We start from the raw sequence: 15,550 nt of genomic DNA, 5'->3' as shown, positions 1-15,550 counted from the left end.
ACACTTCACTGAATGAGGAATTTTTTCACTGGAGCTTTCAAACTGACAATAAATCGTACGGGGATAAGTCACATATCTTTATCTGGAGCTGAAATTCAAGAAAGAAAAGTACCTTAAATTTGTCTTTCTTTAGATCAACACTGCCTAATCTAGAAAATCTACCTATTTACAAAAATCTACCTGATGAAAAATTTCTGAAATTAAATATGGTGATGGTTGCACAACTTTGTAGCTATACGTAAAAAAGAAACTGAGTTTTACACTTCAAAAGAGTGAATTTTATGGGATGTGAATTAGAGCTCCACAAAGCCATTATAAAAAATAACAACAACCCCAGTATATATTAACCTTAAAATCTATTTACAGATTATCCTTCTCCAAGTATGCATGTGCATGCTATGCATACAAGTGCAGGAAGGCAGGGCAGTCAGCTAGGGAGTCAACATTAGGAAGACCAGTTGGGGGCAGGGGGGAGGCATGGATTGTTAATACTTTGAAATTTAATTTTTTTCATCAAATATCTCAGATATTCAAAAAAGTATAAAGTAAGAATTCCTGTCATGGCGCAGCTTAAATGAATCCAACTAGAAACCATGAGGTTTCGGGTTTGATCCCTGGCCTTGCTCAGTCGGTTAAGGATTCGGCATTGCCATGAGCTGTGGTGTAGGTCGCAGATGTGGCTCAGATGTGGCGTTGCTGTGGCTGTGGTGTAGGCCGGCAGCTGTAGCTCTGATTAGCCCCCTAGCCTGGGAACTTCCATATGCCAAGGGGTGTCTAAAAAGACAAAAAAAAAAAAAAGGTATAAAATAGAGTTTCCATTGTGGCTCAGCAGTAGTGAACCAGACTAGTATCCATGAGGACACAGGTTCGATCCCTGGCACCACTGGGTGGGTTAAGGATTCAGCACTGCCATGAGCTGTGGTGTAGGTCGCAGATGTGGCTCAGATCCTGAGTTGCTGTGGCTGTGGTGGAGGCCAGCAGCTGCAGCTCTGATTCGCCCCCTAGTCTGGGAACTTCCATGTGCTGCAGGTGCGGCCGTAAAAAGAAAAAAGAAAAAAAAAAAAAAAAAGGTATAAAAATGATCAGTTCTCAGAGAAGAGTACAAAGAAGTTCAAAATTAAGTGATCTCCTATTTTTTAAGTTGGGTGGTGGCTAGATATTCATTACTTTATTATTACTATTTTTTAAAACTTATTTCCTTATTATATGTGCTCTTAAGTATATGTGAGGTATTTCACAATTTAAAAAAATACAAATTTAAAAATAAAGAAATTATGTACATTCATTCTGTGGAATATATCAGTTCCACTCTAATATGACATATGCATTCCTAAAAATCACCATGCTACATAAAACTGCATAATAGAAACCAAAAAGCTTATGTGAAAAATTAAGTTTAGGCATAACACTTTATTGTGACATTTTTAAAAAAGAATCTAACAAAAAGGGAATCTAATAAAAATGGCAGCATAGCTTTACACATTAAATGGTTCAGAAATACATAAATGCTGCAATAAATACAGCACTTTACCTTGAAAAAGACTTCAAGTTTGCTTGTGGAAATGAGCACTGAAATGTTACGGCTCCAGAATTACAGAAAAGTCGTAGGAAGCTAATCTGAAATCAACAGAATAAACTAACACCAGATGTGGATGGGCGTGGCTCATAACACAGCAGTAAACTGAAGTTACCAGAGGATGTCTGAGGTGTATGCCTGCGGGTGGCTTGCGTATTTCGTCTGTGACTCAATTTAGCAGGGCGAAGTTTTCTGTATTCACCTAGCATTTGATGTAGATGACATCATACACAAGCAAATGTGAAATTCATGTTATACTCAAAAAGCTCAATATATCAATTGCATGTGAACAATTTTGAGTTTTCTTACAGCAAAACCGGCTGTTGTGTTACGCAGCCATTTAAAAAATGTGTTGGAGTTCCCATCATGGCGCAGTGGTTAACGAATCCAACTAGGAACCATGAAGTTGCGGGTTCGGTCCTTGGCCTTGCTCAGTGGGTAAAGGATCTGGCGTTGCCATGAGCTGTGGTGTAGGTCGAAGACTTGGCTCGGATCCAGAGTTGCTGTGGCTCTAGCATAGGCTGGTGGCTACAGCTCCGATTAGACCCCTAGCCTGGGAACCTCCATATGCCATGAGAGCAGCCCAAGAAATGGCAAATTGATGGGGGGAAAAAAAAAAGTGTTGATATGGAAATACCTCTAAAATAAACTGTAAAGTGAAAGAATCCAATGTGCAGAATGGTATGTGTACCTTTTTTTTTTTTCTTTTTGCTTTTTAGGGCTGCACCTGTGGCATGTGGAGGTTCCCAGGCTACAGATGTCAGCCTACACCACAGCCACAGCAACACCGATTCAAGAAGCGTCTGTGACATACACCACAACTCACGGCAACACCGGATCCTTAACCAACTGAGCAAGGGCAAGGAATCAAACCAGCAAACTCATGGATTCGTTTCCACTGCGCCACAAAGGTAACTCCTGGTAGGTGTACTTTTATTCTTCCCATATCAACTAGGGGAGAGAGAAGAGAGACAAGAACAAAAAAAAGCTGTAGATGCCTTTGTAGGTTTTTCTGGAAGAAAGGATCAAAAACAACTAACAATAGTTGCCTCTGGGTAGTGGTTTTGCTTTTCACTTTATTCCTGAATACAATGTTTGAATTTTCCAATCATGTACATGCATTATTTGGGGGAGCCAAAAGGACCAATCTGGGAGATGGATTATAGGTGTCTTTATGTCCCTTTCTGCTTGCTTCTTACCTCGCTATATGCTGAAAAGACACAACTACAGAGAATGTGGAAAACTGGAACCTGTATGCATTGGTGGTGAGAATGAATGTAAAATGGTACAACCATTTTGGAACACAGTTTGACAGTTTCTTAAAAATTAAACATATCCTACCACATGACCCAGCCATTCCACTCCCAGGAATTACCCGAGAGAAATAAAAGCACATGATCATAAAAACTTGTATGCAAATGTTCGGAGCAATTTTATGTGTAATAGTCAAAAACTAGAAACAACCCAAATGTCCATTAACAGCTGAATGGATAAACAAATTGTGATATATGATAGACCCATACAATAGAATATACTCATCAATAAAAAGGAATGAACTGATACACGACAACAACATGAATTAATCTCAAAAGGATGCTGAGTGAAAGAAGCCAGCTAAAGAAAAAAGTACTACAATGATTCCACTTATATAAAATGCAAACTAGTCTACAGTGACAGAAACCTGATCAGTGGTTGCCACAGCATGGGGCAACAACGGGGACGGGGGCGAGAGGGATCACAAAGAGGCATGAGAAAAATCTGGGGGATGATGCATATGTTGTTGTTCTCCTTCTTAACCTTGATTTTTTTTTTTTTTAAGTATAAATGATTTACAATGTTGTGCGAATTTCTGGGATGAGGCATATGTTTACTGTCTTGATTGTGATGATGGTTTCACAGGTGTATAAATATAAACTTATCAAGGTATATACACTTTATATACGTGCAGTTTGTGGTATGCCCATTGTACCTCAACAGCGCTGTTTAAACATAAACACACAACTATTACATACAGACTGTCAAAAAATGTATAAAGAATATACAGTGGGAACCCTCATTCATTGTTGGTGGAAATGTAAAATGGTACAGCCACTGTGGAAAATAGTTGTGCAGTTCCTCAAAAAGTTAAAAACAGAATTATTATGTGACTCAGCAATCTCACTCCTAGGTATACAGCCAAGCTAAGTGAAAATATATGTCCACACAAAAACTTCCATTATGTGAAAATTCACAACAGCATTTTTAAAAAAAAATTTATTTATGGCCGCACCCATAGCACATGGAAGTTCCCGGTCCAAAGACTGAACCTGAGCCACAGCTGAAGCAACACCGGATCCTTTAACCCACTGTGCTGGGCCAGGGATCGAATCCTTGCCTCTGTAGCCACCGGAGCCACCAACAGTCAGATTTTTAACCCACTGTGCCATGGTAGCGTTATTCATAACAGTGAAAAAAAATGGAAGCAACTCAACTGTCTATCAACTGATGATCAGATAAACAAAATGTGATATATTCATACAACAGATTATTAAGCAATAAAAAAGGAATGAAGTACTGACACATGCTACAATGTGCATCAACTTTGAATATACCGTACTAATTAAATGAAAGTCAGGTATAAAAGGCCACAGGTTTTATGATTATATCTCTATGAAACATCTAGAAACAAGCAAATCCACACACAGCAAGTGGTTGCCAGGTGAGGAAGAGAGGAGGGAACTGGGACTGACAGCAAGTAGGTATGGCATTTCTTTCTGGAGTTATGAACATGTTACAGAATTTGATGCTAGTAATGCTTATACAACCTTGTGAATATACTAAAAAAAAAAACCCACTTAATTATACACTCTCAGATGATGAATTTTATGTGAATGATATATCAATAAAAAAGTACACATACTCTGAAACTATATTAATTTTAAAAAACCAAATTAGATAACAATCCCCAAGGTATCCACAACTCTATAAATAAAAACATTACAAATAAAGTTGAAGGCCCTGGTATTCCGGACACACCATCAGCCTTCTTTACCACCATATATCAGGTCTCCCACGCGTCAACACCATAGCTCACTTTTCAGATAAACAGAATAAACAATCTGTAGAACTAGTTCTTCTACCTCTCCTTGTCTAGTCATCTAAGTCCACCTGCCTAAACTTCTAATTACCTTCCAACAGGTTCACATTTCATCCCTACCTTTTCTCCACTTACTGAAATGCTGTTCACCCTTTAAGAATCAAACTAAATCCCAACTCATCCAGGAAGTGCACTCTAGCTTTCAAAAACTTTTTTTTCCTAACTCCCACAAGAACAGATAATGCAGAAGCAATCTGCTTCCTAAGTCTTGTTTTCTATGCGGGAAAAGTGCACCAATCCTGACCCTCACTCTGCATCAGCCGCACTGTGGAAAACAGACTGAAAGAGGGGCAGCATTAGAGGCAGGGAGGTGGGGGCCAACTTAAGGAGATGGCAATAAAGAATTCAATTCTCGGAGTTCCCGTCTTGGCTCAGTGGTTAACAAATCCAATGAGCAACCATGAGGTTTCGGGTTCGATCCCTGGCCTTGCTCAGTGGGTTAAGGATCCGGTGTTGCCGTGAGCTGTGGTATAGGTTGCAGATCCTGAGTTGCCATGGCTCTGACATAGGCCAGCGTCTACAGCTCCAATTCCTAGCCTGGGATCCTCCATATGCCACAGGAGTGGCCCAAGAAATGGCAAAAAGACAAAAAAAAAAAAAAAAAGAAGAAGAATTCAATTCTCTATTACTGAATGAGAAGAGAGAAGAATCAAGTATTTCTGAGAATCTATCCTAAAAAAACACTCTCAGGGATGGTGATGTACATCATATGTGCGCTGTACTTAGAGATCTACAACTTAAATGTCAGTTCTCTTTCTATATTTTATAATAAAAAACTAAAATAGGAGTTCCTGCTGTGATCAGTGGGTTAGGAATCTGCAGAAGTTCCCCTTCATGGCTCAGTGGTGAACAAATCTGACTAGCATCTATGAGGACTCAGGTTCAACCACTGGCTTTGCTCAGTGGGCTGAGGATCCGGCATTTCCATGAGCTGTGATGCAGGCCAGCAGCTGCAGCTCCGATTTGGCTCCTGGCCTAGGAACCTCCATGTGCCACGGGTGCAGCCCTAAAAAGCAAAACAAACAAAAAGAATCTGATTGCAGCAGCTTGGGTTGCTGCAGAGGCACAAGTTTGATCCTTGGCCTGGTGAAGGGATTTAAAGCACTTGGTGTTGCTGCAGCTGGAGCACAGTTTGCAGCTATAGCTGATTCAATTTCTGCTCTGGGAACTTCCATATGCCACAGACATGGCCATTTAATTTAAAAGAAAGAAAGAATAGTTGCCATTGTGGCTCAGTGGTAAGGAACCCGACTAATATCTAGGAGGACAGAGGTTCAAAACTTGGCCTGACTCAATGGATTAAGGATCCAGCATTGCAGTGAGCTGTGGTGTAGTTGCAGATTCGGCTCAGATCCTGCGTTGCAGGCCAGCAGCTGAAGCTCCAATTCGACCCCCAGCATGGGAACTTCCATATGCTGCAGGTGTGGCCCTTAAAAAAACATAGCAAACAAACAAAAAACACCAACAACTAGAAATAGCCCATAGCAAATTATAGTATATCCACTGAATGAACAGGAAGGTGTTTTAATATTGGGGGGACATGATCTTATATGTAGGAAACCCTGAAGATTCCACCAAAAAAATTGTTAGAATAAATGAATTCAGCAAAATAGGAGGATACCCACTCAACACATAAAAATCAGTTGCATTTCTAACATAATGAACAATATAACAGGAAATTACAAATATATTTCCATCTTTATCATCAAAAAAAAAAAATACTTAAAGACTAACCAAGGAGGTGAAAGACTTATATACAATGAAAACTACAAAATATTACTGAAAAAATTAAAGACATAAATATTAACACATCCCATGTGCATCGATTGGAAGAGTTAATATCATTAAAAAGTCAATACTAGCAATGAGATCCTGCTGTATAGCACAGGGAACTATATCTAGTCACTTGTGATGGAACATGATGGAGGATAATGTGAGAAAAAGAATGTATATATATGTGTGTGTGTGTGACTGGGTCACTTTGCTGTATATTAGAAAACTGACAGAACACTGTAAACCAACTATAATGGAAAAAGTAAAAAAAAAATTAAAAAAAAGTCAATACTGGCCAAAGCCATGTACAGATTCAACGCAATCCTTGCCAAAATCCCAATGACATTTTTTGTAGAAACAGAAATACCCATCCTAGAAAAATTTATATGGGATCTCAAGGGACCCTAGATAACCAAAACAACCTTGAAAAAGAACAAAACTGAAGGATTCACATATCCCAATTTCAAAGCTACAGTAATCAATACAGTGTGGTACTGGCATAAACAGATATGCAGACCTATGGAATAAAATAGCCCAGAAAAAAACTATTGCATATATAGTCAAATGATTTCTGACAAGGGTTCCAAGATCATCCAATGGAGGGAAAAAAAGGTCTTTTAAACAGTGCTAGGAAAACTGCGTATCTATTCGTAAAAGAATGAAGCTGGACTCTTAACTAATACCATGTACAAAAATTAATTCAAAATGGATCAAAAACCTAAATACAGGAGTTCCCATTATGGCTCGGTGGGTTAAGAACCCTACTAGTATCCATGAGGATGTGGGTTTGATCCCTGGCCTCATTCAGTCGGTTAAGGCATCCAGCGTTGCCCGAGCTGAGGTGTAGGTCACAGACGTGGCTCAGATCTAGAAGATCTGGAGTTGCCATAGATGTGGTGCAAGCCAGCAACTGCAGCTCCAACTCAACCCCAAGCCTGGGAACTTCCATATGCTGTTAGGTGCTGCCCTAAAAAGAAAAAACCAAGAAAACAAAAAACCCAAATACAAAACTTAAAACAATAAAACACTTAGAAGAAAACACAGACAAAAGTTTCATGAAATTGGATTTGGCAATGATTTCTTGGCTATGACACCAAAGATACAGGTAATGAAAGAAACAGACAAACCAGACTTCCTGAAAATTTTTAAATTTTGTGCATCAAAATACACCATCAAGAGAGTAAAAACACAACCCACAGAAGAAAATATTTGCAAATCAAAAAAAAAATTTGCAAATAAAAAAAAAGAAAATATTTGCAAATCATATATTTGAAAAGGGATTAATACCCAAACATAGAATTACTAAAACTCAACAACAACTCAGTTCTGGAGTTCCTGCTGTGGTGCAACAAAATGAGCAGCATCTCTGTAGTACTGGGATGCAGGTTTGATCCCCCACCCAGCACACTGGGTTAAGGGTACTGTGTTGCCACAGCTGCAGTGTAAACTCAGTTCTGACCCCATATGCCATGGGGTGGCTGAAAAAGAAAAAAAAAAAAAAAAAAAAAAACCCTCCATTCAAAAATGGGCAAGGAAGTTCCCACTGTGGCACTGTGGGTTAAGAATCCAACTACGGCAACTCAGATCAATGTGATGGTGTGGGTTTAATCCCCAGCCTGGAAACTTTCATTTGCTGCAGGTGCTGCAATTAAAAAATTTTTTAATTTTTTAAAAAAATGGGCAAGGGACTTGAATTAACATTTTTCCAAAGAAGATATACAAATGGCCAATAAGCACATGAAAAGGTACTATCACTAATATTAGCAAAGTGCAAATCAAAAACACCTCACACATTATGATGGCTGCTATTAAAAAAAAAAAAACCAAAGGAGTTCCCATCGTGGCGCAGTGGTTAACGAATCCGACTAGGAACCATGAGATTTCAGGTTCGATCCCTGGCCTTGCTCAGTGGGTTAAGGATCCGGCATTGCCGTGAGCTCTGGTGTAGGTCACAGACTTGGCTAGGATCCCATGTTGCTGTGGCTGTGGCATAGGCCAGCGGCTGCAGCTCCAATTAGACTATTAGCCTGGGAACTTCCATATGCCTCAGGTGCAGCCCTAAAAGAAGAAAAAAAAGACCAGGAAAAAAAAAAGACAAATACTGTCTGATCCCACTTATATGAGGTTATTGAGAGTAGTCAAAATCAGGGACAGAAAGTAGAATGGTGATTGCTACAGGTTGGGGGTAAGAGGAAAATAGAAAGTAATTGCCTGGAGTTCCCGTCGTGGCGCAGTGGTTAACGAATCCGACTAGGAACCATGAGGTTGCGGGTTCGATCCCTGCCCTATGCTCAGTGGGTTAACGATCCGGCGTTGCCGTGAGCTGTGGTGTAGGTTGCAGACGCGGCTCGGATCCCGCGTTGCTGTGGCTCTGGCGTAGGCCGGTGGCTACAGCTCCGATTCAACCCCTAGCCTGGGAACCTCCATATGCTGCGGGAGTGGCCCAAGAAATAGCAACAACAACAACAAAAAAGACAAAAAAAAAAAAAAAAGAAAGTAATTGCCTAATGGATATAGAATTTCAGTTTTATATGATGAAAAGACTTGTAGAGATAGACACAACATTATGAATGTATTTAATCCCACTGAACTGTATATTTAAAAATGGTTATGGTGGTAAATTTTATGTTATGCGGATTTTACTACAATTGAAAAAAGTATATGTAAGAGTTAAATGATAAGTATGGTATTAACCATGTCCTTCTTGATGGAACATATGTAATAAATTAATTTATTCCCAGGGAATGGAGGGAGAGGAGGACACACGAGGAAAATTCTGTGAGCGCTATCAAGCCACATATTTTTAGAATCTACGGAACTCCTGACAAGAGAAAATCAATGAGTTAGAAAAATGACAAACACAAATATACGCAGATGATAGGATCAGAAATCCACAAATGGCCAATAACCATGAAAAAAATGTTCAAACATACTAGGAATTAGGGAATGAAACAAGCAAGCCACCATTTTTCATCTATCAAATTTAGTATGGGTGGAGATGAAAATAAGGTGTCTTCAACAAGGGCCATTTGTTTCTAATTCATCCTCACTGTCTTCATTTCCTCTTGTCCATTCAATTATTCCAATCTGTTTACACCTCCCACTTCTAGAACTCCGGATAGTAATACCAATGTCCAAACTAATAACATCCAATTGAGTATCTCATTAAAAATTTCATTGGCATTGACAGAGCAAGTCTCCATCTTCCAGAAGTTCTCTCGTGGCTTCCATGACACCAGTCTCCTGCTTTTCCTCTTATGCCACTGGCTGTTTCTTCTGTCCTGTGCTCAATCTTCTTCCTCAACAAGACCTCCAAGCATTAGAGTGCCTAAGCCTCACTCAATTTTCACTTCTCTACCTACACTCTTTCCCTAAGTTATCTCCTATAGTCCCATAATTTTGAATATTGTCTATATACTGAGTACTCTGCCAATCTTTTTTATCTCCAGCTCTAGGCTTTCTCTTGTGGGAGCACCAAACCTGCACGTCCAACTGCCTCAACATACCTACTTCATATTTAGTATACATTCCAAATTTAATAACCCCCAAATGGAACTCATGGTCTCCCCCACCTCAAATTTCTCTTCTCCATTCTTCTCAGTAAATGCCTCCATCTACTCATAGTTGCTCAAAACAATTATCAAAAAGCAGAGTTCTCCCTTTCCCTCACCAATCCATTTCCAAGTCTTGTTCATTCTACCTCGAGAATATCTGTTAATCATTCTACTCTCCTCCATCTCCACCTCCACGGACCTAGTCCAAGGTACTGTAAACTAACTGATCGCCTAGCTTCCACTTTTGCCCTCTTTCTCGGTAGTCAGATTATGCTACTTGCCTTAAAATCTTCAAAGGTTCTCATAAAAACCCAAATCCTAAAAACAGCCTCCCTCACCTGCTCCTATCTTAGAACATTTACAGCCAAATATATGCATGCAGTGATAATATCTCTAGACAGTAAAAACAAGGGTACTTTTCCTCACTTTCTTGCCTGTGTTTTTAAATTTTTCTATGATGAATACGTGCTCCCTGCTTATTAAGAGCAAATTATATTGCTGAACACTACATGCTATTACATCACATTTTACATGTTAATGAGAAAAGGGAATGGAAAATTGTAGTTAAAACTCCTTAACTGTTATAAGCTTAAAAGAAAATACTAGCAAACATATATCAAAACTCTAAGAATGATGTGTCAGGGCTGTAGAATTACTGGTGATATTTTCCTCCTCTACTTGCTATTTTTGTTAACATAATTACTTTCATAATAGAAAAAAAAAAAAGAAAAAGGTTATAATACAAACCTCATTGTTTCCTGCAATCTGGCCACAACCCACCAAACCAGCCTTTCTTCCGAGTACTCATTTTCCCAAGCCTTCCACTCCAACCCCGCACTGTCTCACACCTTTGGTGCTTTAAACTCGGGCATCATCCCCGGAATATCCTCCAACCTTTTTACATCCTGTTCATCCTTCACGGTGGAGGGGAACAGTAGGGAAGGCGACAGGTTGGAGAGAGATTCCAGGATTCTTGCTAATAAATCCACAACTTGCTTGTCCTGGGGCCAAATCTCATCCCCAATCCCATCACAGGCCACCGCGTTTAACACCCTAAAAGCTCCGGCCACTGGGGCTCAAGGGACCGCTATCCCCTGAGACAGTACGGTGCCGCTAAGAAAAAGATATCTCCACACACCCAAATTCCGGGTTCCCGCTTCGGAGACGCCTCCGCCGCACACACTCATCCGGACCCAACCTCCTCCTCCGGATCCTCTCCCCGCCAGTCACCCGCCCCCTCCTTCCCCTCAGCCGGGGGCGGGGGGCGCGGCGGAGTGGGGGAGGGGCACGCACGTGCCCGCGCCGCCCCCGCCCAGACAATGCCCCGGAGAGCGGAGCGCGCGCAAGGCGGTCCCATCCTGCTCCCGCCAACACTCACCCTTTTTCCGGGTCTCCGGCTGAAGCGCAGGCCCCGCCGGGCACCGCGAGAGGGCACGGGGGAGGGGAGGGGGCAGGTCAAGCCCCCGAGGAGCCGCCCCGCCACGAGGCCCCGGCGACCCCAGAACCCGAGGAAGCACACGGCTCGGTGGAGCCCGCCCGGCCCGTTTGGCTCGCACGTCACCAGCAGGGGCGGGGCGGGGCGCGCGCTGCGGCGGCGGCAGCGGCGGCGGCGCGCGCGGTTCCGGAGGCGGAGCTCGCAGGGTTATGGGCGGGGCCGGCGCCGCGGCGGAGCTGGAGCTGACCCAGACTCTCACCCCGCCGCCGCCGCACAGCCCTGCTCGGCACTGCCCCGCGCGGCCACTCTGTCTGGGGAGAATAGTCACGGGTTCTGGTAAAGGCATCACCGTGTATCATTTTACTCCTTAGAGGAAGATAGCGAGTTTCAGCCCAAAGACAGAATATTCGTTCTCCCGGCAATTATGAAGCTAACATAGCAGTAACAGCAGTAGCTATGATTTGTGTGTGTGCTTGTACCAAGCTTTGTGCTAGATATACAAATAGCTATAGTTGTTAACCTATTTTACAGATGCAGAAACTGAGTCTGGGAAAGGTGAGGACTTATCTGGGTCATACAACTAGTAACAATCCATAAAGTATTGTTTGCCGCTTAAATATCTCTTAAGCGCAACCTTGCCTTGTCCTCTCTCTGTCCTACCCTGCCATAGACCCCATCATCTCCCCTCCTGAGGATTCTGTAGCCTCCCATTTGGTCTCCAGAGATTTGTTTCTGTCCCCTTCAATCTATTCTCACTATGTAAAGATTTATCGTTGGATTTACCAAGGTTTAGAGGGAGTTCGCTTTATATATTTTTTTTACTTATGTATATGTTATCAATTTTTGGATGTATTTAATGTTTAATAAAAATGTTTTAAAGGATTTACTCCTGTGTCTCCAATAGCAAGCCCAGTGCACTGCACATAATGCGCACTCAAAAGCTTTTTTTTACATTTTTTAATTATAGTTGGTTTACAATTTTGTGCCAATTTCTGTTGTACAGCAAAGTGACCTAGATATATATATATATACACACATATATATACACATTCTTTTTCTCATATCATCCTCCATCATGTTCTAACCCCAGAGATTGGACTCAGTTCCCTGTGTCATACGGTAAGACTTTTCACTGCCTATCCATTCTAAATGTAATAGTTTGCATCTACTAACCCCAAACTCCCTGTCTATCTCATTCTCTCCTCTCCTTGGCAACCACAAGTCTGTTCTTCATGTCCTGAGCCTGTTTCTGTTCTATAGATAGGTTCATTTTGCCACATATTAGATTCCACATACAAGTGGTAGATGGTATTTGTCTTTCTCTTTCTGACTTCACTTAGTATGAGAATCTCTAGTTGCATACATGTTGCTGAAAATGGCATTATCTTGGTCTTTTTATGGCTAAGTAGTATTCCATTGTGTATATGTACCTCATCTTAATCCATTCATCTGTCGATGGACATTTAGGTTGTTTCCATGTTTTGGCTATTTTCAGTAGTGCTGCTGTGAACATATGGGTGTATCTTTTTGAATTGTAGTTTTGTCTGGATATATGCCCAGGAGTGGGATTGCTATATCATATGGCAGTTTTATATTTAGTTTTCTGAGGAGTATTTGTTTTTCTTTAAATCCCACCCCCCCCGCCTTTTTTGGCTGCACTTCGGCTTATGGAAGTTCCCAGACAAGCTGCAGCTGTAACATAGGCCACAGTTGTGGCACTGCATCCTTAACCCACTGTATTAACCCAATGGATCCTTAACCCACTAAACTCACTTAACCCATTGCACCTGGCCAGGGTTTGCGCCCACACCTTATCATCGACCCAAGCCACCACAAAGACAATATTAGATCCTTAACCCACTGTGCCATATCTGGAACTGCTCAAAAAGTATTTGTTGAATGCATGGGTAGATGAAGAGCTGGGCCAGGAACTTACTCCTAAGCCCTCCATGATAAGGGAATAGAGGGGTTTATAAATGTCACTCTTGGCCTCCTAACTTTCAGGTCTTCTAGGGGTAAAGACAGATTAGCTATAATTGGTTCAACAAATTTTTATTGTTTCTATTCTGTGTCCTGGCACTCTGTGCCAGCACTATATTAGATACTTGGGTCAGAAATGAACAAAACGGTTCCTGAACTTGTGAAATTTGCAGTCAGTCCAATCTGAAAGGCCAGGAAATGACTCCCTGAGCCTTAAGCTAAAACCCAGAGAGAGACTAGAAATTGGAGAGATAAAAATAAATTTCATGGAGGAAGAGGTAGGGTAAGTAGTCAGCCTGAGTGTCTGTGTTGTCCTACTTTGGGGCTTTAACCCTGGACATATCCAGCTAAGTATGGAGGAGACTAGAAGCCCACTTCCCCTGGCCCAGCTTAGAAGGGTGCCCAATTCTAGCAGAAGTCTCACTTTGATTAGAGCTCAGGAGCAGACAGTAGCATTAGGGAGAAAGAGGAATCTGAGGTAGTGTTGCTGCATGTCCATGATTTGAGGATGGTGTGCCAGAAACCCAGACTTCTCTGTATGACTTCTGCCAGGAAAGCAGAAAGTAGCATGGTTGAGAGCCATGGCCAGGGCAGTGGGTACTCTGCCAGGGGCCAGGTGATCCTAAACCAGAGGTCAGGCCTTGTGGTGGATTAATTAGCAGGGAATAGCTAGAAAATGTGGCCAATACCCCAAGGATGGCCAGCACTGAAATGCCCAGCAAGAGCCAAAGTGCCCCCAAGTCAGGTCATAAGAGGAAAAGGGATGGAGGAGTGAGGGTGGGAGGTGAGACATCAGACTCTCAAGGTGCTAAAGCAACATATCATGAGCTTACCAGCCAACAACCTGAACACCTTATACCACCAGGGCCCTGGTGACTAGGAGTGACTAGGCACATGGCTGGAGAGGCCAGGGAGACCCAGGCTAACAGCTCAGAGCTCTGCACACAGATCTGAGACCCCTCTGGCCACTGCCTCAAATCTTCCCTTTGATCCTGCAGACCATCTTGGGAAGGGATGGGAGTGGGGAGGGGAAAGTTCTGATAGGACTGCAATTTTGTTCTTTTTTTTTTTTTTTAATCTTTTTGCCTTTTCTAGAGCCGCTCCTGGGGCATATGGAGGTTCCCAGGCTAGGGGTCTATTTGGAGCTGTAGCCACCGACTATACCAGAGCCACAGCAATCTGGATCTGAGCTTCATCTGCATCCTACACCACCACTCATGGCAATACCAGGTCCTTAACCCACTGAGCAAGGCCAGGGATGGATACTAGTTGGGTTTGTTACTTCTAGGCCGCCATGGGAACTTGCCAGAATTTTTTTTTTAATTGAATGAAAGATTCATTAAATTCTGTAGTGCTTTACAATTTTCTAAAGTTTCACACACAAGATCTCATGTAATCACACAATAAACAATTCCTTTTTTCTCCTACCCCGATTTTACCGCTCCCCTTTCCCTCTCCACACTGGTAACCACTAGTTTGTTCTCTATATCTGTGGGTCTGCCTCTTTTTTGTTTTATTCACTAGTTTGTTTTATTTTTTTATTTTTTATTTGTATTTATTTATTTTTTTTGTCTTTTTGCCTTTTCTAGGGCCGCTCCTGCGGCATATGGAGGTTCCCAGGGTAGGTGTTGAATTGGAGCTGTAGCCGCTGGCCTACGCCACAGCCACAGCAACACGGGATCTGAGCCTTGTCTGCAACCTGCACCATGGGTCAAGGCAATGCCAGATCCTTAACCCATTGAGCGAGGCCAGGGATCGAACCCGCAACCGCATGGTTCTTAGTCAGATTCGTTAACCACTGTGCCATGACGATAGCTTCCAGTTTGTTGTATTTTTTTAAATTCGACATATGAGTGATGTCAAACAGCATTTGCCTTTCTCCGTCTGACTTATTTCACGTAGCATAATGTCCTCCAAGGCTATCCATATTGCTGCAATGGCGAAATTTCATTTGTTTTTTGTGCCTGAGTAGTATGGCAAGTTTAAATTTAGCCCAGTCCTCAATAGGAATGAAAGCCCTCAAGAAAGTTTGCATCATTTAAAGAGAATTAACATAGCCACAGATTTTAAGACATATGCACTCACTGTGTGTATTT

At 41.9% G+C, this 15,550-nt stretch overlaps 1 protein-coding gene across 17 annotated transcripts in view; it reads right to left on the bottom strand.

Moving 5' to 3' along the window:
• Positions 1-11,647, bottom strand: part of YEATS2 (YEATS domain containing 2) — a 108,309-nt gene extending 96,662 nt beyond the window's left edge. For 5 of the 17 annotated variants that reach the window (XM_021069914.1, XM_003132559.6, XM_021069918.1 and 2 more), the window contains exon 1: positions 11,418-11,624. Coding sequence is in view for 1 of the 17 variants with exons in the window: in XM_021069917.1 (XP_020925576.1) it covers positions 10,787-10,791 (5 nt within the window). In the remaining 16 variants the exon portion in view is untranslated. The other 12 variants (XM_021069919.1, XM_021069920.1, XM_021069922.1 and 9 more) reach the window with 9 other exon arrangements.

The sequence above is a fragment of the Sus scrofa genome, chromosome 13, assembly GCF_000003025.6.
Source record: "Sus scrofa isolate TJ Tabasco breed Duroc chromosome 13, Sscrofa11.1, whole genome shotgun sequence".
Lineage (NCBI taxonomy): Eukaryota > Metazoa > Chordata > Mammalia > Artiodactyla > Suidae > Sus > Sus scrofa.
This window is presented reverse-complemented; position numbering and strand designations above follow the sequence as displayed.